This window comes from Lissotriton helveticus, chromosome 5_1 (genome assembly GCF_964261635.1).
Source record: "Lissotriton helveticus chromosome 5_1, aLisHel1.1, whole genome shotgun sequence".
Lineage (NCBI taxonomy): Eukaryota > Metazoa > Chordata > Amphibia > Caudata > Salamandridae > Lissotriton > Lissotriton helveticus.
In genome coordinates, this window is record NC_136065.1 from 578,791,817 (window position 1) to 578,814,771 (window position 22,955).

General features: G+C 49.1%; 1 protein-coding gene across 2 annotated transcripts in view; it reads right to left on the bottom strand.

The window, feature by feature from the left end:
- The window catches only part of KIF20B (kinesin family member 20B), a 608,549-nt gene that overhangs the window by 355,519 nt on the left and 230,075 nt on the right, over positions 1 to 22,955 (bottom strand). For both annotated transcript variants that reach the window (XM_078642920.1, XM_078642919.1), the window contains exon 16: positions 16,688 to 16,892. In XM_078642920.1, the coding sequence (XP_078499046.1) occupies positions 16,688 to 16,892 (205 nt within the window). The remainder of the gene's footprint in view (positions 1 to 16,687; positions 16,893 to 22,955) is intronic.

Sequence of the window (22,955 nt, forward strand, 5' to 3'; positions counted from 1 at the left end):
TGTTTTCCGAATAGTAGAGGCCTATGCTTGAGCAACTCCATATTCTAAACTGCAGCCATCTTCTGAGCCTCTTTAGGTGAGAGGTTATATTTTAGAATCCATGTGTTGTTCACCAGTAGTGAACCAGAGAGGACCGGTTCTTATCAGATGAATGTGCTCTCTCGATGCTGGAGTCATAGCAAAACGCTTGGCCAGCTGCTTGTTGTGCTCTCTTGATACGAGGTGGTACAGGAATCCAGTGAGAACTGTAGGCGGAGTTTGCTAGAAACTTCGATGGAGAGCTGCATTCTATATTAGAGAAAGGGGGTACTAGAGAGGGTGAGATGCTGGTCTGGTGGTCTGATGATCATCACCTTGCAGACGTGCAGTCGTGTTTGTGGAACAGAGTCCTGACCCAACCAGAGAGGGAAAGAGACGGACCTTCTTCAGATGACCAGATGGTGAGGTGTTCCATGTATACTTATTGTATCTAACTGTCTTTTATTTTCAGGTTCTATGTATATGTATGTGTTGACGATTCCTACTAATGTTTACTGTGATGTTTAGTTATTTCTTTCTTTTGTCATCCTATTATCATGTAGTAAAGAACCCTTGAAGCATATCATTAGTCTTGATTCCTTGTGAAGGAAGGTCAGGCCCCTTTTTACCACGTACTTACAGAGGGATGGGTGATTCCCCTCTAATGGGTAATTGTTGATACATAAGGGAAATTGGCTCCTAGCAGGGATGTCTAAATTCTAATTATTCTATCCAATACATTGCTAGGAGGAGCATGCACGGTGTACCCTCTCAGATGGGGAGGTGTTGTGATTTGCTGCGTACCCTCTCGGATGGGGAGGTGTTGTGACTTGTTATTTGCAAGCTCCTCTGCAATGGTCTTATATGTTGTCAGTGTTTATTCCTTTCTTATGTAAGTATTGTGAAATGTGGTGTCTTTCTGAATCCTGAGAAATGATGTGGTAAGTAATGGCCAGGTGACTGACAGAAGCACCAAAACATACAGAGAAGTAGGTCATTACAGCACCCTCTCACATAAAACCAAGCACTCTGCCTCTAGGATTGTTAAGGCCTGCCATAGGAGTGACTTATAGGTTACTATGTGTCTATATATAAGGTAGATAAAGATTTACTTTATCTAAGTAAGGGGTGATTACACCCTCTTACCCAAGCTGAGTGATCAGCCAGTGGTGTCAGTTTGGATGGCCAGCCAAGGGTGGCATAATACATGCTGCAGCCCCTGGTAGGCCTTGGATGCACCTATGCCCTGGGTACCTATGGTACACTATACAGGGGCTCACAAAGGTGACCCAATACCCAATCAGGTATGTGCCTAAAGTACATGGTATCAATTTAGAGCAGCGGTCTTCAATCTGTGGGGCGCGACCCCCAGGGGGGCCGTGGCGTCATGGGAAGGGGGTCGCGCATTCCCCAGCCTTATTGTCTGCACGCAAGGATTGTTGAATGGCATCAGCTCGAGGCCGTGGTCCCAGACAGAGCCTCGCACTGGGCGCTGCTCTGAGAAGCAAACTTATTGTGCACACTCCTCACCGGCTGATGAAGGGGGATGGGTCTTGCAGTGGGGGGTCAAGTACCAGCTTAATTGAGCCCAGCACGCCTGTTAATGTACTGTGTCCACAAAGGAAAATGCGAGCGGGGCTTGGGTGTTGGAGGGGGCCGTTCTCTCTGAGGTGAAAATCGAATGGAAGTCACAGGCCTGAACCACCCAGCCACAAGGTTTTCTTACTGTTTGCCATTTGTTATTGTTCCTGTAGCATTTGAAGGCATGGATTGCTATGATGTCATCAGAACCCCTGGATGCCATTCCCTCTCATGCATCCTGTATTTAAAATATCTGCTCCTTGTCGACTTTTTTTGGGTGCTCCAGATGCTTTCGAAAACACTATGAGTACCAATGTCTCCATTTTGGAGAAGACAACAAAGAGCATGTATATGTGTATAATTGTGATGATAACATTTATTCTTGGTAAAACTACTTCCAAACCAACAATACACTTTTATTTGAGGGAAGAAAAAGGCCTTTGCAAGACAAAATTCTCTTGCATCATTAGATGAGTGTTTATTTGCCCGTGCAACTTACATTTCTTATTTTGGAAGCTTTTAGTCGATTTTACCTGTTAGAAAACTGCTTCACAACTGTTCTTAGTTTGAGTGGTACATTCCTTCATTTTCTGGCCTATCTTTTCCGATGGTGGATATTGGCAATGGAAATGTGCTTACAGTCAGTGGTAATTTTACCTTCCAGAGTGGATTTTTGCAGGGAGTGAGTTTCCTTTTTCTGTAATACGCGTGGTTTTATTCTAGTGGCAATCATCAATTGCAGCTGACAGTATTTGCTTTGCATTTTTCCTGTAAAGGGAAGTAGCCCTCTTGTAGTAATGGCGCCTTCTGCACAACTTGGCCTGCATGTAATCCCAGATCCTCCATTTGCAAAAGAGCTGTGTGTTCCTGGACACATTTTTATCTACCTGCGCCACGATTGTTCTATCTACTAGTATTGGAAGCACTTACAAACAGGATAGGATTGCACTAAAAAATTATTGACATTTGCCTCAGGAAAGCACAGCAGGTGCTAAATAAAGGAGTGCGTGGCTATTAAAAAGTAGTTGAAGCACTTTTTGCATAGCTGATCCGGCAAGGCCTTTTTTGGGTGACATTTGCCTTTGCTGGTTTTAGCGAGATATTCATGTAGGTATCTATTTGCAGACAAGGGCATCAAGAGTTCAGGGTTCTAATCCTCATTTGCCAAATTGAGCACACTGTGCGACCCTGCTCTCATCACCCAGACTCAATGTGCATCGATGTATTTAAAGGTACAGAGCGAATGCGCTTAGAAGCCTGCTAGCCTAAAGCCAGCACCAAGCAGCGTTTAAAGTGCACAATTTGTTCAAGAAAGCAACAGGGCCCAGAAAGCAGACCCTTGGCAGTTAACTACGAGACTCGTATTGCCTGCTCATTGTTACCACTGAGAGATGAAGGATGGATGGATGAACGGGTGGATGGATGGATGAACGGGTGGATGGATGGATGAACGGGTGGATGGATGTGTAAAAATATGGGTGGATGAATGATAGGTGAATGGATGGATGAAAGGGTGGATGGATGAATGATGGATGTATGGATGGAAGGATGAAAGTGGATAGCTGAAGGATGGATGTATGGATGGGAGGATGAAAGTGGATGATGTATGAATGGATAAAAGGTTGCATGGATGAATGATGGATGGATGTGTGAAAAGGTGGGTGGATGAATGATGGGTGGATGGATGGAAGGGTGGATGGGTAAAGGATGGATGTATGGATGGAAGGATGAAAGGGTGGATGGATGATGGATGTATGGATGGAAGGATGAAAGGGTGGATGGATGGATGTGTGAAAGTGTGGGTGGATGAATGATGGGTGAATGGATGGATGAAAGGGTGGATGGATGAATGAATGATGGATGAAGGATAGATTGGTGAACGATAGATGTATGGATGGGAGGATGAAAGGGTGGATGGATGAAGGATGTATGGATGAAAGGGTGGATGGATGTATGGATGGATAAAAGGTTGCATGGATGGATGTGTGAAAAGGTGGGGGGGATGAATGATGGGTGGATGGATGAAAGGGTGGGTGGATGTATGTATGAATGAAAGGGTGGATGGATGAAGGATGGATGTATGGAAGGGAGGATGAAAGGGTGGATGGATGAAGGATGGATGTATGGAAGGGAGGATGAAAGGGTGGATGGATGAAGGATGGATGTATGGATGGGAGGATGAAAGGGTGGATGGATCTATGAATGGATAAAAGGTTGCATGGATGAATGATGAATGGATGAGTGAAAAGGTGGGTGGATGAATGATGGGTGGATGGGTGGAAGGGTGGATGGGTAAAGGATGGATGTATGGATGGAAGGATGAAAGGGTGGATGGATGTGTGAAAGTGTGGGTGGGTGAATGATGGAGGGATGTGATGAGGTCTAACAGGCGCATTTATGGTTGTCAAAAGTTGATGATAAGGAGTACCAGTTTCTAGAAACTTTTGTCGGAAGGGGGTCCTTACACCTAAAAAGGTTTTACAAGGGGGTCTCGGCATAAAAAAGTTTGAAGACCTCTGATTTAGAGAGAGAACAGCTGGGCTGTGGGTCTGATTAGCAGGCCCACAGCCACACTAAAGTCGAAAAACCAGAGAATCACAGCAAAAAGTGGGGGTGACCATAGGAAGCAGACCCTACTCTCCTACACTAGGGACAAGAAACTATGCAAAATACATTTATCTCATTGTGAACAATTACACCAGTCAGTATAGATCAGAACGTAGTGCTTTCTCCAAGTGCCATTAACTTGGCTTTAGTTTAGAGAAGCTACGCAAGGGGAAACAGAGGGTTTTGTCCGGCTCAGCTGGGATATTTTTATTTAACCAAAACCCTGTGCAGAGTACTTTTTAATGTGAGCCCCTTGTGAGTAAAATCAGAAATGCAGACGCTTTTCCAATCCCCCAATCGCTTTGGGGATTAGCATCAGGGCTGAACCACGGTGTAATCTGTGTAAATTTAAAAACAAAGGAATGAGGGAGAGAATGTTTAGTGATTTTAACCTTGTCTTGGGTCTTGGACCAGGATCAGCGGACTTGATAATTCTCGCCTCGGTGCCTACTCTAACCAGGGATCACACTCGGCAACTCTGGGCATTAAGTTTGCCTCATCTCCACAACGGCCCCTGACAAACGCCGGGGATGCCTGGTTTCACCTTGGAGACTCCCAGGAGGGACTATCTTACAGGGAAAGCCAGGACGGGTTCCCCAGCGGTCTATAGCGCTACGAGGCCTGCGGTGCAGGTAGCAGTGCGCTTTACAAGACACACAATTTACAATTATTTACTTCTATAGAAGTCAAATTCACAAAAACGCTCCCTCCAGTAGCAATCCATCCATAACAAAAGTGGAACTGATCTTATTATTAAACCAGAGAACCAGCATACAAGTAAGCAATTCAAGTGCTAAATAAGATCCGGTTTGCTAGAAATAAATTTCAATACATTGTGAAGCGCAAGTCGTACAAAAGTCTATCTATTATCTAGGTTACGTCAGAAGTATGAAAGCAACGCCAATGAAGCTAACTCGCAGAGTGCCCTTCCATTGAGGAAAATACAGCTACACTCCAGTCCAATTCATGGACCAAGGTCTATAGAAGAGAAGGTTAAAATAGTCACTAAACATTCTGTCCCTCATTCCTTTGTTTTTAACTTTACACAGATTACACCGTGGTCCAGGCCTGACGATAATCCCCGAAGTGATTAGGGGATTGAAAACGAGTCGGCATTTTTGTTTACCCAAGAGGGACTCCCATTAACAATGCAATGGTCTCGGCAGCATTAAATGTAGAGCTATTGGCATTGCTCATTTTTAATTTTTTCTAAAATCATAAATAAATGGCATTGTCATTTACATTGCCAATAGCTTCATCGCGTGCATATGCGAGACCTAATGCATTAGCACCCACACATACAGTAAGTAGTAGAGTGAGAAGTTGATCGTGTGTAGGAGAGAGTTATTAGTAAAGAGTATTAGAGAGCGCAACAGAGCTGTGTGAATAATAACTGTGAGCCCGTGCCTGAGGTGCATCATCAGAGCTGTGTGAATAATAACAGCTGTGAGCCCGTGCCTGAGGTGCATCATCAGAGCTGTGTGAATAATAACTGCGTCAGCCCCGTGCCTGAGGTGCATCATCAGAGCTGTGTGAATAATAACTGCGTCAGCCCGTGCCTGAGGTGCATCATCAGAGCTTTTTTTTTTTTTTGCAGAGTTTTATATAGCGCGAACTAGACCCGAACCGAATCAGGTATCAGAGCGCTTTACATATTTTCCAGTTACGTTACATGAGGACACACTTTCATTTTAGGCACGGGGAGATTAAGTGATTTGCCCAGAATCACAGGAGGTTTTGGCGTCGTTACCGAGACTCGAACCCAGATCCCCAGGTCTGAGGTCGAGCGCCCTCAGCCCCGTGCCTGAGGCGCATCATCAGAGCTGTGTGAATAACCGTCGGCCCCGTGCCTGAGGTGCATCATCATAGCTGTGTGAATAATAACAGCTGTAAGCCCCTGTTAAGAAGTCTCAGAGCCATCAAAGACTTCGCCATCAGCCCCTGAACTCCTCTGTGGGGAGTTATGTTGTATTAAAGAAAATCACCCGAACGTCCTGTCATGTACAAGCCTCCGCAACACTTTCCCTAGGAGATGCCTTCACTGCTCAACCATGCTGCCCTGGGAAAGGGAAAGAAACGATGGGGTCCCCTACGGACGTTATAGCCACAGATTCTGTAATCCGGGCAGTCTGAGCTCATGGTTGCTGCATGTCATAATTGTATGTTGAAATGGGATCATTTTGGTGACTTTATGCAGTTAATCAAGCTGTGCTCATAACAATGGTCCATAAGTGCTCGCTGGAAGAGTCGAGCAAAATATTCCGCCGAAATGTAAATCATGAAAAAATCCACCTTACACGTGGAACAACATATGTACTGTGAGTTTTGCAAAACTTGTACATCACAAAGTTTTTAATTTTTCACGTTTCTGGGGTGATCCATTGTGTTATTTTTTTTTAAATAGTTTGTGAAAAGTCAGCAGATTGCACAAGACTGGAGTCGAAGCATTGATGAATCGTTCCGAAATTTCGTGTATCAAATCTTTATGGCAAAATAAGTTTTCCTGGTTCGTAGGCAGGCGAATGCGAAAGTCCACGAACCGTGGCTGTTTTGCGACCATATAACATTACAACAAACAACTTTGCCCTTCAGAGGGTGGGTAGACCGTTTTGAAGCATAAGGGGAGTAGGCTCGGCTGCTTGCATGTTTTAGCTGTAATTTTCACTTTGAATGTTTTTAACGGGATATTCGAAACCACGCGTGTTTATTTTTGCAGCGCTTGCAGTCTAACGGCCTGCCTTGAAACCTGTAAGCAGAGGGGACCAAGTTCTGAATCACTAGCCAGTGATTTGAGTGGGCACCAGGATGGCACCGGACGAAGTCACCTCAGCCAGGTGAGTGGGCGCTGCTGGGCTCTGCAGTCTCTCGGACCAGGAGGCGTTGTCGGCGACCAGGATGGAGGTGCGAGCTGTCCCACGAAGGTACTTGCTGTCGACGTCGCTGGACCCAGGATTTGGGCAACAAGTCTTGGCAAATGCAAGGCCCACGCGGTGGACCTAAAATGGCGTCTTGAGTGGACCAGGAGGGTCCAGGGTGCTCCTCTTTTGGAGGGGAGCAAGGGCTAGTCTGGAGCAACCAGACCAGCAGTGGTTGTCGTCGTGGAGCGTCGTGAGGGGGCCACTAGCCAACGGGCAAGCGACCTGGACAACGCGGTTGGCAGCAAAGAGCAGAAGGGCCCCACGCAGATCTCGTGGATGCAGGGGGGCTGAACTTCGGTGCTGGAGCTGCTCAGGGTCGGGGCTTCTCTTACCCCAAAGCACTCGGTCGAGGGTCACTCGGTGGTCGTGCTGGACAAGCGTCGTGCAGTTCTGAAGATGGCCGGTCCCTCGAGGTCTCGTCACACCCACGAATCACAGCTGGGCTGATGATGTAGGTTGAGGTCAGAGGTGCCAGGGAAGCCGGTTCTCGTCGTGCTGGAGCAGTCTTGATCCGGAGTAGAGACTGGCAACAAACCGCGATGCTTGGTTGGTGCCTGCTGCTGCAGGGTGACTACTCCTTAGTCACAAGGGAGAATCTTAGGAAGAAGTCTTGAGTTCCTTTCGTGGAAAGTAGTTTCAGGATTCAAAGATGATCTGATTTGGAAGGGGGCCAGGTCCTACCTTTATCCTGCAAAAAGGGGCTGGCACGCGACTAAGTCCTGCCCTATGGGTGGGACTAGGAGGGGGGTGGTTACACCCCTCTCCTTTGGCGGGCTTTACCCAGGCCAGGGGCTGGAGTGCCCCTGGAACTGGTTCCAGCCGGCCTATGCACAGTGAGCACCGGGGTGCCACTTGCAGTCACCTTCCTCTAAAGCCCTGCCTACCTAGGATACACAAAATCCTGTCTGGGACGGTGCTGGCACCGCCCCTGGCAGGAAACCCTTTGTCCTTGCCTCCTGGGCTGGGAGGACTCCCAGCAGCAGGAGGGCAGACTTGTGTCTCGGTGGCAGCATCCATTTTGTGGAGCTAAGGCTCTGTCTGATTTTAACCGGGGTTACAGGTTACATACATGTCGTGTCCCTTTAGAAGGGTGGAATGCTAACCCCGTCGCCAGAATTGGCGAGGGGTTAGTATTCCAATTCGTATGACACCTTACTCGACATGTTTTGATAAAGCGATACCAGAGTTGGCACATAACCGCGAGGATTATAATGCACTTAAGAGTATATGGTATGCGATATCATGGAAACGGCCAAGGGATGGATCCCGAAAGCCGCAGACAGGCTCAGCTCATGCCAGAGCACTATCTCACACGATTCCAAGCACTCTGCCTTCAGGATTGTTAAGGCCTGCCATAGGAGTGACTGATAGGAGATCTGTGTGTCCATTTTAGGGTTAGATATAGGTATACTATATCTAAAGCAAAGGGTGATTACACCACCTTGCCCCAGCTGTCATGCAGCCAGTTGTGTCCGATCTGGATGGCCAGCCAGGGGTGGCATAATACATGCTGCAGCCCCTGGTAGGCCCTGGTTACACCTATGCCCTGGGTACCTAAGGTACACTGTACAGGGACTGATAAGGTGACTCAGTATCCAATTAGATATGTACCTAGGGTACATGGAATCCATTTTACAGAGAGAGCAGTAGGCCTGGGGTCCTGAATAGCAGGGCCCCAGGTCAACTAAGTCAGAAAACCAGCAAAACACCAGGCAAAAAGTTGGGGGCAACCATAGTCAGGGATCTACCTTCCTACACGGCACACAATGCTAACTGCAGCCAGCCTGTTTATCAACGCCGCGCGCCCCTCTGCAGACTTCCCATGCATTCCAAAGTCAGTCACGTGAACTGTTCAGAGGCGCGCGTCGCGAACCGATTCTTTCGCCCATGCATTCCAATGCAGAAGCTCACGCGCGCTACATAATCCTATGGGGAAATGCTGCGCGTGGCCAGCTCCTGTCGCCCCTCGCTGTCGGCTGAGCCGACAGCTATAGTTCTCTGGTGAGAACACGCTTCGCGTGTTTCTAGCCGAGACCTAAAAAGGACTCTGCAGAGAGTTTTGGTTAAATAAAGATATCCCCACTGAGCCTGACACAACCCTTTGTTTCCCATTGGTAGCTTGTCTTTAAACTAAAGCCCAGTAAAGGGCACTTAGAGAAAGCACTACGTTCAGATCTATACTGACTGGTGTAATTGTTCACAATGAGATAAATGTATTTTGCACATTTTCTTGTCCCTTGTTTTTGTTTCCACAATGTTTTCACTTGTTGTGAATTTGTTTGAAATATCTGTTAAATGAGTACTGTATTTTTACTGGCATATCGAATATTGTAATGTTTGAATTTTTTTTTAAAACAGGGCAATATGTTTAAAGCAGGGTGCAGGGACTATAGCACAAGTTACTTACCTTCGGTAACGATATATCTGTAAGTAACAGTAGTTAGTATTAGATTCCTTACCTTAGAATACCCCCAGGCGGCAGACTGGATCCAGAAACTTTTGCGTAGCAGTACCCTTGCGCGTCTGTAGGCGTCGTCTGCGGCTCCGCGTCAGTCGTCGGCCTCGTCGTTGGGGCCGGGTTGACGCCGCCGGAGTACTTAGACGCCGCCCTCATGTGCCGACGTCAGTTCTTATACACAGCTTTTCCGCGCCAGAAAACATAGAGCCATGATAAAAACCAACACTGGTGCCATAAAAACGTGGGCCCTGAAAGGGGAGGACCGTAACCCTAGATATCGGTTCGCAGAACGGGGAGGATGGGTGGGGCGGTAAGGAATCTAATACTAACTACTGTCTTACAGATATATCGTTATCGAAGGTAAGTAACTTGTGCATCTGAAAGAAACAGGTTAGTATTAGATTCCTTACCTTAGAATAGATTCCCCAGCAATACCAACCCCGGTGGTGGGTCTGCGAATCAATGATCACACCAGAAAGTCCTGGAGGATGGAACGGCCAAAGAAGCCATCCCTCCTTACTTGGCTGTCCAGGCAGTAGTGTCTCGCAAACGTGTGCAGCGAGGCCCACATAGCTGCCTGACAAATGTCCTGCAAGGGCACTCCTCGGCCCAGGGCAGTCGTAGTCGCCGTGGCCAGAGTGGAATGGGCACGAAGCCCAACAGGGGGTTCCTTCTTAGCCAAGGAGTAACACGCCTAGATGCACAAGATGATCCACCGAGATATGGTCCGCTTGTGCACCGCCCCTCCCTTCTTAGCACCCACATAACCAACAAAGAGTTGGTCATCCACCCGGAACTGGCGTGTGCGATCCAGATAGAATGAGAGCGCACGTTTTGGGTCCAGACGGTGGAGCCTCTCTTCCTCTTTTGAGGGATGCGGAGGCGGAAAGAAGGTGGACAAGGAGATGAGCTGCCCTATGTGGAAGGCTGTGACTACCTTGGGCAGGAAAGAGGGTCGCGTCCGCAACACAACTTTGTCCGGATGAACTGAAAGGAAAGGAGGTTTAGAAGAAAGGGCCTGGAGCTCACTCACTCTCCCGGCAGAGGTGATGGCAACCAGGAAGGCGGTCTTCAGAGTAAGAAGGCGAAGAGGACAGTTATGAAGTGGCTCAAAGGGAGCGCACATCAGATAAGTTAGACCAAGGTTCAAGTCCCACTGAGGCATCACAAAGGGAACTGGGGGGAACATATGGGTGATGCCCTTCAAAACCCTATTTACAACTGGGGACTTGAACAAAGAGGGCTGATCAGGTAGCCTTAAGAAGGCGGAAATGGCCGAGAGGTAGCCCTTCAGAGTGCCCAGAGGAGAGCCCTGCTGGGCAAGAGAAAGAAGAAAGAAGAGAACCTCTGAAAGAGGGGCAGAAAGGGGATCCACAGCCTTTGCTGTGCACCATGCCACAAATTTGTTCCACCTGCAGGCGTATACCGATTTTGTGGAGGGACGCCTGGCTGCCAGAATGACATTACAGATTTCAGGAGGCAAATCAAATGGCCTCAACTGCCGCCACTTAATCTCCACGCATGTAAGTGGAGACTGGACAGGTTCGGGTGGAGGACCGTCCCCTGCTGCTGCGACAGAAGGTCCTCCTGAAGGGGCAGACAAATCGGGGGTACGACAGACATGCTGAGGAGCTTGGCATACCAGAACCTTCGTGCTCAGTCCGGAGCCACAAGGATGACTTGGGCCCAGTCACGCCTGATCTTCTTCAGCACTCTGGGCAGAAGTGGTATAGACGGAAAGGCGTACAATAGACCGCAACTCCACTCGCGACGAAGAGTCTCCGAGCGAGTGCCGCCTTGGAAATTCCAACGCGCAGAACTGATGACATAGATCTAACCAAGGCTCTCCCCACTGCTGAAAGAGACCTTGCGCCACGTCCGAGTTCAGACGCCATTCGTGATTCATCATGCACCGACGGCTGAGTTCGTCCACCCTGGCGTTCAGGGAACCTGCCAGGTGTTGAACCACCAGGGTCACGCCCTGATGTTCCAGCCACTGCCAGAGGCGCAGAGCCTCCTGGCATAGGGTCCACGACCCTACCCCGCCCTGTTTGTTGGAGTACCACATGATGGTGGTGTTGTCCGTGAACACCTGCACTACACTCCCCCGGACAGAGGGGAGGAATGCCTTCAGAGCAAGTCGGATCGCCCGCAGCTCCAGAAGGTTGATGTGGAGCTGGGACTCCGCCGGAGACCAAAGGCCTCTGATCTCCGCCTCTCCCATGTGGACCCCCAGCCCTGGAGGGACGCGTCCGTCACAACTACGAGCTCCGGTTGGGGTAGGGAGAGGAATCTGCCGCTGACCCAATCGCAGTTCGTGAGCCACCACTGCAACTGTCTTGCAGTGCACTCCGAGATCAAGACATGGTCGGACAAGTTGCCCTGATGCTGGGCCCACTGAAACTTCAGGTCCCACTGCAGAGCCCGCATCCGCCACAGGGAGTGATGCACCAGAAGGATGCAGGAGGCCATCAGCCCCAGAAGCCGCAGCGTCAACCTGACCGGGACACGGGCTAAAGGCTGAAAGATCGGAATCAGAGCCTGAATAACCTGAACCAGCTGTTCGGGAGGATAAACCCAAAACTGCGCAGAGTCTACAACCGCTCTGATGAAGAGGAGCTTCTGAGAGGGACACAGGTGTGACTTCGGCACATTGATGGAGAACCCCAGCAGGTGCAGGAGATCGGCCGTAGTCTGGAGGTGGCTGACGACTGTCTTAGGGCGAGCCCGCCTTCAACCAGTCGTCGAGGTAGGGGAAGACTGAAACCCCCTAACCTGCGCAGATGAGTTGTGACCACCGCCATCACTTTCGTGAACACCCGTGGTGCGCTGGTAAGGCCGAAGGGGAGCACGGTAAACTGAAAGTGCTCGTGGCCTACCGTGAACCGCAGGTAATGCCAGTGGGCCGGCAGGACGGGGATGTGAAAATAAGCGTCGTGCAAGTCCAACGCTACCATCCAGTCTCCGGGGTCCAGGGCAGCTAAGACCTGAGCCAAAGTCAGCATCGTGAACTTCTCCTTCTGGAGGAAGCCGCTGACGTTCCGTAGGTGCAAGAAAGGGCGTAGGCCCCCTTTTCCCTTCTTGGGTACCAGAAAGTATTGGGAGTAACAACCACACCCTACTTCTGGCCCAGGAACGCGCTCGATGGCCCTCTTGGCCAAGAGGGCCGTAACTTCCTCATGCAGAAGTTGCAAGAGATCCCCCGACACGTGGTGGAATTGCGGTGGCATGGCTGGAGGGGTCGCCTCGAAGGGAGGGAGTAGCCCCTTCGGACGATTTGCAGCACCCACCTGTCCGACATGACAGTACGCCAGTGGAAGAGGTGATGGCGAACCCTGTCCCCCACTGGCGTCACATGGGCCTGAAAGCACGGACTAGGAGGGTTTTGAGGCGGGTGCTGCAGGGGAAGGTGTGGACTGGCCTCGCTGTTGTCCCCGACCGCCGCCACAGCAGTTTCCATGGCCGCCACCGCGCTGTGTAGCAGTCTGCGGTGCGTGGCTGGCAGCACGTGTGGGAGCGCCCCTTCCTTGGCCACGAAAGGAGCGAAAGGCACCCGTTTGCTGGCGTGGGGCCGAGAGGCCCAAGGACTTGGCCGTAGCCCTGGAGTCCTTAAAACGCTCAAGAACATGGTCTGCCTTGTCGCCAAAGAGGCGACGGCCATCAAACGGCATGCCCAGGAGTGTGGCCTGGACATCGGTCGAAAAGTTGGCAGACCTCAACCAGGCGTGGCGTCGAACTGCCACCGTCGTCCCCATCGCTCTGCCCAGTGAGTCCGTGGTATCCATCCCACACCGGATGGAACAGCGCGCTGCATCTCGAACCTCCGCAAGGGCTTGGGAGAGTTTAGCCCGGAACTCCTCCGGACATTGTGGCAGCACGTCTGCGAACGTGTCCCACAGGGTGTGGGTGTAGCGGCCCAAGAGGCATGCGGTATTGACTGACCGCAGTCCCAAACTCAGGGACGAGAACACTTTCTTTCCGAATTGTTTATACCTCTTGGATTCCCGATCGGGCGGAGCCGTCGGGAAAGCGGTCTGGGAAGTGGAGGCCTGGAGGACCAGGCTCTCGGGGGTGGGATGGGTGGACAAAAAGCAAGGGTCGCCGGGGCCTGGCGGTAGGGTCTGGCCACGTTCCTATCCACAGGCTGACCTGTGGCGGGCTTGGACCAAGTGCCCACAAGAACGTCACACAAGGCCTCATTAAACAGCAGCAGAGGCTCATTGGAGCATACTTGCGGTTTAAGGACCTCAGTTAGGAGGTTAGTCCTCACGGCCGCGACGGGGAGCGTCAGGCCCAATGCCTTGGCCACCAGCGTCAACACTACACTGTAGGCAGCCCCCTCCTCCGTAGCCACAGTGGGAGGGGAGACAAATCCACTGGCCTCCCCAAGCTCATATGTCCAGTCCTGTTGAGACTGGCACTCCTGTGCCAGAGGGTCCACAGTCCCCTCCCAATCACCCTCATCACCCATCTCCTGCAATTCAGGGTCAACAGATAGGGCCGGTTCGTGGAAATAGAAATCTCCATACGACGTTGAGAGCGGCACCCAGCGGCGCCCGCTCCGGAACCGAATCGAGGGTAGGATTGGGGACGGCGCCAGTAGGCGGCGCCGGGGGCGACACCCGCAGGGCCGGCGCCGGTGAGGTCATGAGGTCGACCAGCGACGACCCGGATCCGGAACCGGATCCAGTGGGGGCCTGCAGCGCCGGGGCCGAAGCACCCGACTGAGTCGTAGCCGGAGCACCCGACCCGCTAGGCCCTCCAGCCGGGACCGTTGGGCCCGTAGGTGCCACGGGACCCGGCGGAGGAGGGAGGGACCTCATGGCCATGGGTTAGCGCTCGACCTCCTCCGGCGTCGCACCGTGCCCAGGGACCGGAAGGTATGGGGCAGGTGGCGACGCCTGCGACTCTGTCGGAGCCGTGGTGGTGTCACCCGAACCCCCGGCCGCGTCGGGGTTGGTCAGAAGAACGAGGACATCTCTCCTACCTCTCATGCCTCTTACCTGAGGACCTGGATCCTGAAGACCGATGCAGACACTCGCAGCTGCGAGGGCTCCGACCCCGCGACCGGTCCCTCGACCTCCTGTGGGACCGGGACCTGGAACGGCGCGGGGCGGGGCAGACTGCTGGAGCTCCAATCGCTTGCGGGACCGCTCCAGTCTAGCCTTAGACGTCAGGGCCCGGCAGTCGGAGCAGGTGCGGTCGTCGTGGTCGAGGCCTAGACACTGAAGACACCGGCGATGGGGGTCGGTAACCGACATCAGTCGGCTGCACTTGGAGCAGGGTTTGAACCCGGGCATCCCTACCGGCACCGTAGGAGTCGAAGACTCGAGTAGAAAAATGATCAAAAAGATCAAAATGTTTAGTCAAAAAATGACTAAGGGGTAGAGCTTCTCCGGATCTGCGCTAGCTGGCGCGGAAAAAATAAGAACTGATGTCAGAGCGCGAGGGCGGCGTCTAAGTACTCCGACGACGTCATTCCCGGCGCTAACGACGCCGACGAAAGACGCGGAGACGCGAACGATGCCTGCCGGCGCACAGGGGTATTGCTACGCAAAAAATTTCCGGATCCAGTCTGACGCCTGGGGATATTCTAAGGTAAGGAATCTATCACTAGCGTGTCTCTTTCAGATTCAAGTATTGGGTACAATTCCACCATTTGTTCTATTCTGGTGGCCAAGTCAGTAGTTCAGAGGCAGCCAGTTGGCCTTAGAGGAACACTCTGGTCAACAAAAAGATTTTAAGTTCACAGATTTTATAGGTGTCTGAGCCAAGAGCCCACATTCGGACATGTTTAGTCAGGCCCAGGTGTTATGTCTATGCGCGCCAGACTGAAGCTTGCATCCTATTTCATTGCTAAGAGATACAGATAACACAGGAAATATGGGAAATGGTGAGATTAAACCACATAGGTGTTACTGAAGATGGATCAATGCGAGTGGTCCAAGGAGGAGTAGCAGGATGCACGTGCATGCAAACATTAAAGGAAACCATAATTTTGATCAGTGCAGAATACGCACAAATGGATCCCACTATTCACCAGTTCACCTGTGAACCACTCGTCCCACATTCTCACAAAACTAGAGTTACAACTAGGGAGTACAATGTGCATAAATAGCACTGTTAAGACAAGTTATCTAAGAGGAAACCTGGAATCCTATCATATTTCGGTCAGTCTCGATCTCGCTGTGGCAGAACATCTGCCAATAAGACTTTGGTACAATCTGATCAAAGGTACATAACACAGTAGCCTATGTTTGTCAGCAACTACAGTCACTGATGTACCCAAGCAGGCTTTCCCAGGAGAATGCAGCAAGAATAAGATTGGAGTTTTAAAGACAGATGGGAAAGTAAAGCGTTGCCAAAAATCTTAACGAACACAGCCTCCGGAAATAATAAGCATTTATCAGGTCCAATTGAGACTTTGCTATTAAGCAGCATAAAGGAACCTGGGGAATACAAACACTCTGAACTAGCCACTTATCTAAGTAATGGTTTTGGCCTACCAGGCTTTCCAAAAGCATGGAGAAGATCAATCAAGGAGGCCAGGACCCCGGAGAAAAATCTTTGTCCATAAGTGGAATTACTCGGACATGGCAATCGTATGTAACTGCAAAGCGCAGGACCCTCTGGTGGGCTGCAAAAAAGGAGAATTTTAAAGGAAGCATTTCTGGTGCATTGATATCTGGAGAACCCCAGTAAAATATCTAGAAATGACTATATGAATGTCCCATTTTAAACTTGATCAAGAGATAAATTACCTCAAAAGGAAACTTACCCATTCTCTAAAAATAGTAAGATGAATGTCATCATGCAAGGTGCCTGCTTCACAAAAAACAAAAATAAAATTGTGGTCAAGTAAGGCACCATTGCATACTCTCTACCTGGATAGGAGGATTAAGGAAAGCCGAGGAACATATTTCTCAGGTTTTTTTCCTAGGGTGGGCAACAATGTATCCATCTCCAGGAGTATAGTCACAATGAGACCAAAAAATGACATGTTTACAACATGCATGCATCAAAGTTTCACTACGGATAGCTCTATCACACATTTTTCAGGCTGGAAATGGAAAAACACTGGACTGGGGAAAAAATGTGAAATCACCTTTGGTTTTTTTCTTTAGTTCTTCTTGAGATTGTGAAAGTTCCGAAGTAAGCTGAGCAAGTCTTTTTTCTAAAAGCTTTATCTCCTCACCTCCAGGAAGTGCCTTAATGTGCAAGTGAGCAGCTAATGCCCGCTCCTTAATACACACCAAGTCGTCCTGCATTGAATCAATAAATGCTTCAATACGTAAACTTCCATCTTCATTCTAGAAAAAGAAAATAGAAAAAATATCAGCAAAATTGGGGCTGGCAACTTTTGACACTCCACAATGGCTATTCAGAAGAACACGCACAATGTCAACAGAAGATGGTCTTAAGAATCCACATTGAATAAGGCCACACAGAAGGAGTTCCAGAATTGTTGCAAGGATTCTGTACAAAAACAGAACTATGCGCAGGATTATAGGACCTTGGTGTATGGGGACTGAGTCATCCCACCACCTCAGTACACATTAACCCAGGTCTGACTAGCTATAGTGTCACTAGCGCTCCTACTCGCTCAGAGAAACAAATGATTAGATACCCCAGAACACAACACTCCCAGATCTCTCAGGAATCGCGTAACAAGACCCACCCTTTCGCTCAGTCTTGTACTCGTCCACAGTAAGATCTGACTGAGAAACGAAACAGTTGAAAACCTACATGCCCTAACATGCAGTATACATGCCACGACAAGCAGGAAAAAGCATAATACAACTATAGTCAGCATAGCAAACCAGTCCATAAATCATGAAGGGAGATGTCATCGTAAAAAGACAGTGGAGCCTATCCTCCCTCTCCTTGCTAAGAAGCAATGTAATTATATAATAGAAGTTCTCTGGGCTTTGTCAGCAGACCCCATGCTTCAGCCTATAGATGGTAGATCTACATCACAGGTGCTGTCTTGCTCTTCTCCCTGGAAAGGTCCCTCTCCAAGTGTGTCCCACATAATTTGTGTACCCTACTAAAAAGCAAAGTATGATGTCCAAACAGCTGAAGGAGTAGGTTTTGGCTAAGGTCTGCCCAGAACAAAATAACAAGGGGCATTGTTGTTTGACCTTGCACATATTGTTCAGTCAAAATCCCAGGAACGGGCAGTGTGAATACAGCAATAAGTTCTCGTGAAAATGGTCATTAAAATATTGCAAAAATAAAGATGTGTAGTAAAGTGCGCAAAAGCAGCAGGCAAGCTGCAACGTGCTCATGCTCAGTAAATTAAAAACTACAATGTCCTCAAGGGCCACGCAACAGAAGGAGTCAATCCTCAATTGCCATAAAAGATTGTGGTGAACTTATTACTCATTCATCGAAATACAAACTCATGAGTCACAACGAAGCATCCAGCTAAATTTCAATGGCACGGGTTGCAGCCAAAAAACAGTGTGAGAGAAGATGCTCTATGCGGATCCATGGAGACAATTATTTCTTCAAAGCACAACCAGCGGAAAGCGAATAATTACCCAGGATTAGGTCTCCAGCACACCTACTAAACTAGGAACTTATAAGATGGCCAAACGAGCAAGTTATTAAACTTTGGTACAGCTTATCCAGCCACAAATTCCTTACCATGGGATAGACCCTAGGCATCAGACTGGATCCGAAACCTTTGAGGAGCACCTTTGTGTGCCAGTCGGTTGAGTGGCTTTCAGCCACGGCGGAAGAGACGTGTATGGCACCAATATAGGTGCCATCCCTAGCGCAGACATCAGTTACTTTTCGCGACCTTTCCGCACCAGAACTAGAGAGCAACAAAGGTTGCTGATGTACCAGTGTGCGGACACTAAGACTTCATAAGAGTTACCTTATATGGAGAAATGCGTTTGCCGAGCACGCAGGGGAAGGGAGGTCTGTAAGGAATCTGTGGCTACAGAGTCTCTACCAGATAAGATGTTACTGAAGGTAAGTAACTTTTTCTTCTGATAAAGACTTCCAGCCGCAGATTCCTCATCTTAGAATAGATACCCATACAATACCTCTCCGGAAGTGGGTCTGCGAACAGATTTAGACCAGGAAGTCCTGAAAGACCAAAAGGTCAAAGTGCCCGTCACGAAGGACCCGACTGTCCATGCAGCAGTGTTTGGTAAACATGTTCATAGACACCCACGTTGCAGTCTGGCAGTTGTCCAGGACAGGGACTCCCTGAGGTAACGCAGTGGACGAGTACTTGGCTCTGGCGGAGAGAGCATGCAAGCCCTCGGGGTTGCATCTTGGGCGGTATGTAGCATATCTTAATGCATAACACTATAGTGAGATGATACGTTTCTGCACCGCCTTCACTTTCTTCGCTATAGCAAGTTTTAAAAAAAGCTGTTCGTCCACCCAGATATCTACGGTATGATCACTATGGAACAACAAAGTTCTTTTTGGGTCCAGTCAGTGGAGTCTCCCCTGCTTTGAAAGGGTTAGGCGGAGCAAGGAAGGTAGGCAGGTCCGGCCCACATGAAAATGTGTACCCACTTTAAGGAGGAAAGAGGCATGTGTTCTCCGCACAGATCTGTCTGGGAAGAACGATGTGTTAGGAGGGTGCACAGAAAGTGCACGCAGCTCAATAACCCTTCTGGCAGATGTAATGGCAACTTGAAAGGCAGTATTTAAGGTTATTAAACTGAGAGGGAAATTGTGCAAGGGCTCAAAGGGCGCGCAAATAAGGAATATTAAAACTAGGCTCCGGTCCCACTGGTGCATGATAGAGTTTCAGAGGTAACATATGCTGTACTACCTTGAGTAAACAATTCACATCAGTGACTTGAACAGGGAGGGATGATCTGCAACCACAAGAAAGCTGATATTCTGAAAGGTACTTTTTAACAGTGCTCAGGGCAAAGCATTGCTGGGCAAAGGATAGAACAAACAAAACTTCAGGTAAGGGTGCAGAAAGGGAAGCAACCTGTTGGATACATACCAAGTCACAAATCTGTCCCAACAGCAGGCGTATACAGTCTTGGCTGAGGGAGACCTGGCTGCCAGAATGACATCACACACTTCAAGAAGGTGGTCAAAAGCTGTTGCGGCTCAAACTCTATACATGAAGATGGAGCATTCGCAGGTTCTGCTGCAGGACCCTGCCCTGTTGCTGAGACAGTAGATCCTCCTGAAGTGGCAGCCTGCCCAGAGGACCGATGCTCATGCTCAGGAGCTCTGGATACCATACTCTCCGTGCTGGATCTGGAGCCACTAGAATGACTTGGGTATGCTCTGGCCTGATCTTCATGAGAACTCTGGGTAGTAGTATTACCCAAGGAAAGGCTTCCAGGAGGCCTGAGCTCAACTTGAGATGGAAAACCTCTCCTAGCAAGAGTCGCCTTGGAAACTCAGCTGCAGAAGTGCTGATATTGAGCATTCTAGGCAGTGGTGAATAGATCGAACAAAAGTTCTTCCCATTCTCTGAAGAGCCCTTGCACCACCTCCATATGGAGCTTCGATTCGTGATCCGTTAGGCAGAGAAGTCCAAGTTTGTCCGCTCTAGGATTCAGGGAGTCCGCCAGATGTTAAACCACCAGGGAAATGCCCCAATATTCCAGCCATGTTCAGAAACACAGGGCCTTATTGTTGCAATACCACATGGCAGTGGTGTTGTCGATGAACGCCTGAACTAGACTTCCCTTGAAAGAAGAAATCAAGTAAAGGCTTTCAATGCCAGTCAGGTAACTCAACTCCAGTAAGTTAAATACGGAGCGGAGACTCCGCCGGAGACCAGAGTCCTCTTATCACCACCTCTTCCAGACTGCTGGCCCAGCCCAGGAGAGATACATCAGTCACTACAGTCAATTCTAGTTGGGGAAAGTAGCAGGGACAACCGATGAACCAATCACAGTCCATTAGTCACCCTTACAGGTCTTTTTCAGTTCCCTCTGATATCTAGACAAGGTTGGAGATATCGGCCTGATGCTGCAACCACTGGAACCTCAGGTCTCAAGCAGAGCCTGCATATGCCAGCGGGTATGTGTTACAAGCAGGGTGCAGGAGGCCATGAGGCCCAAGAGACAGAGTCCGTCTCACCAAAACCCAGTATAGAGTTTAAATTATCAGAATCATGGCCTCAATATAATGGACTTGCAATTCTGGAGGCAAGGCCCAAAACTCAACTAAATCCAGAACAGCTCCGATGAAAGGGAGTCAGATGAGACTTTGGCACGCTTCTAGTGATTCCCAGCGAATGCACAAGGTCTGCCATAGTCTGGAGGATGGTGACAACTGCCCTTCAAAAGCAAGTTGGCGAGGTTGGGGAAGACTGAAACCCCCAACCTCTGCAGATATGCTGCAACTACTGCCATCACCTTGGTGAACACCCAAGGGTGACTGGTAGCCCAAAAGGGAGCACAATGAACTGATTCGTGGTCCACCTTGAACAGCAGGCTGTTACTGTGGACAAGTGAAAGTGGGAAGGTCAGGGTACAGACACTACAATGCCTTGACCAATGTTTGCACGTTAGCCTTAAGTCAACAACGCACATGGACTGCTGAAAAGACCTATGGTCATAAATGGCCGTTGGCACTGGTGTAGTTGCGTATCGAACATTGACTGTTGTGTTGGTTTACAGAGCCATTCCTTGCAATGTGTGTCACAGCTTTCGCAATACTTTGTAAAAGCAAAGGAGAAATTCAAACATGTGACAGCAGAGGCCAAACTTAGCCAAGGGAGAAGCAAAGCATTGTATATTTGCACAATAGAATGCAGTAAACCATACTTCATTGGAATAGGATCAGACATGATCACAATATAGGTAAACATACTGCCTATTACTGTATATCTCCCTCCATATAATGTGTTTGTTGGATTCTCAACTTCAACCTGGGGCTACTACTGAGTGCAGTTGAAGGCAGAGCTCAGACCCTAAATGCTCTTGTGCAGGGACTTACTCTGCAATGCAAGTGCAGTCACGCGCCTACCACACTCTGGCACATGGTCCCCGCAGCTCTGATCTTTCTACAGATGGGTGCTCATGTCTGGGGAGATTGTTGATTAAGGTTCAATACTAAAGTGAGAATGGAAAATACCATTTTCTGAAGCTGCATCTGATAGGCATAAGATATTAGCACAGTCTTTATATAAAGTACTGTACTAGCACGTTGAAATGTACGCTTTACAATTAACGTAATACTAGTAGTATTGCAATATTTCATTAAGTCTACCATGAAACTTGAATCGCACAGAAATAGAAGCCATGCATCAGAGGGTGGAGAAAGCCCACAGTCTGATCTGAACAGTCAGTCCAGTTTTCCATCAGCTCACCCATCCATTTACCCATTCATCCAGCCATCCAACTACCCATCACACCAACCCACTCAAATCCAATCGCTTCCCATCCATTCATCACAAAGCCACTCTCCACATTCAACTATCTATTCAAACCCATCCAAACCAACCAACTTATCAGTTCGCCTCAGTCATCCAATCCATCTACTCGCACACCAATTACTTCACTCCTCCATCCATCCGAAAACAAACCCAAAACAGTCCACTAACCATCACCCAACCATTTATTTTTCACCTATTCAGTCCATGCATAGGCTCAATTCATCCAACCTATTCATCCATTGAGCCAAACCCAACCACACAAATCTATGGAGAGGATGTGGCATAACAGCCAGAGCAGCTGACTTTGTAACAGAGAACAGGTTAGAGTCTCTCCGATTTTGGGCAAACCACGTAATCAACTTGAGCCTACCAAAATGAATATGTCCTTGCGTAATGTAACTGCTGCTCATAGAAACTTGCAAAAAATATATATCTATTCACCACATGGTCAGTCCATCCATCCATTCTCAGGCATCCACTCACCCCTCATCGAATCAGTCTATCCATTCATCCATCTGTTCCCAGATACTAACCTACCGGTCATCAATTCCATTGAGGCTTCCCACCCTATCTCAGGTCTGTCCCATCTAGCAGGCTCCCGCGCTCCAGCTTGCTCATCCCGGGGTGCTTAGTCCATAACCAAACAAACACACACAACCCCCCCACACACAAAACCACCCACACATAACCCCCCACATACACACAAAACCGCACAACCCCCACACAAAACCACACATAACCCCCCACACACAAAACCACACATAACCCCCCCACACACAAAACCACACATAACCCCCCACACAAAACCACACATAAACACCCCCCCCACACAAAACCACACAACCACCACCCCCACACACACTTAAACCCCCCCCCACATAACCCCCCCACACACACACAAAACCACACAACCCCCCACACACACACAAAACCACACATAACCCCCCACACACAAAACCACACATAACCCCCCCACACACACAAAACCACA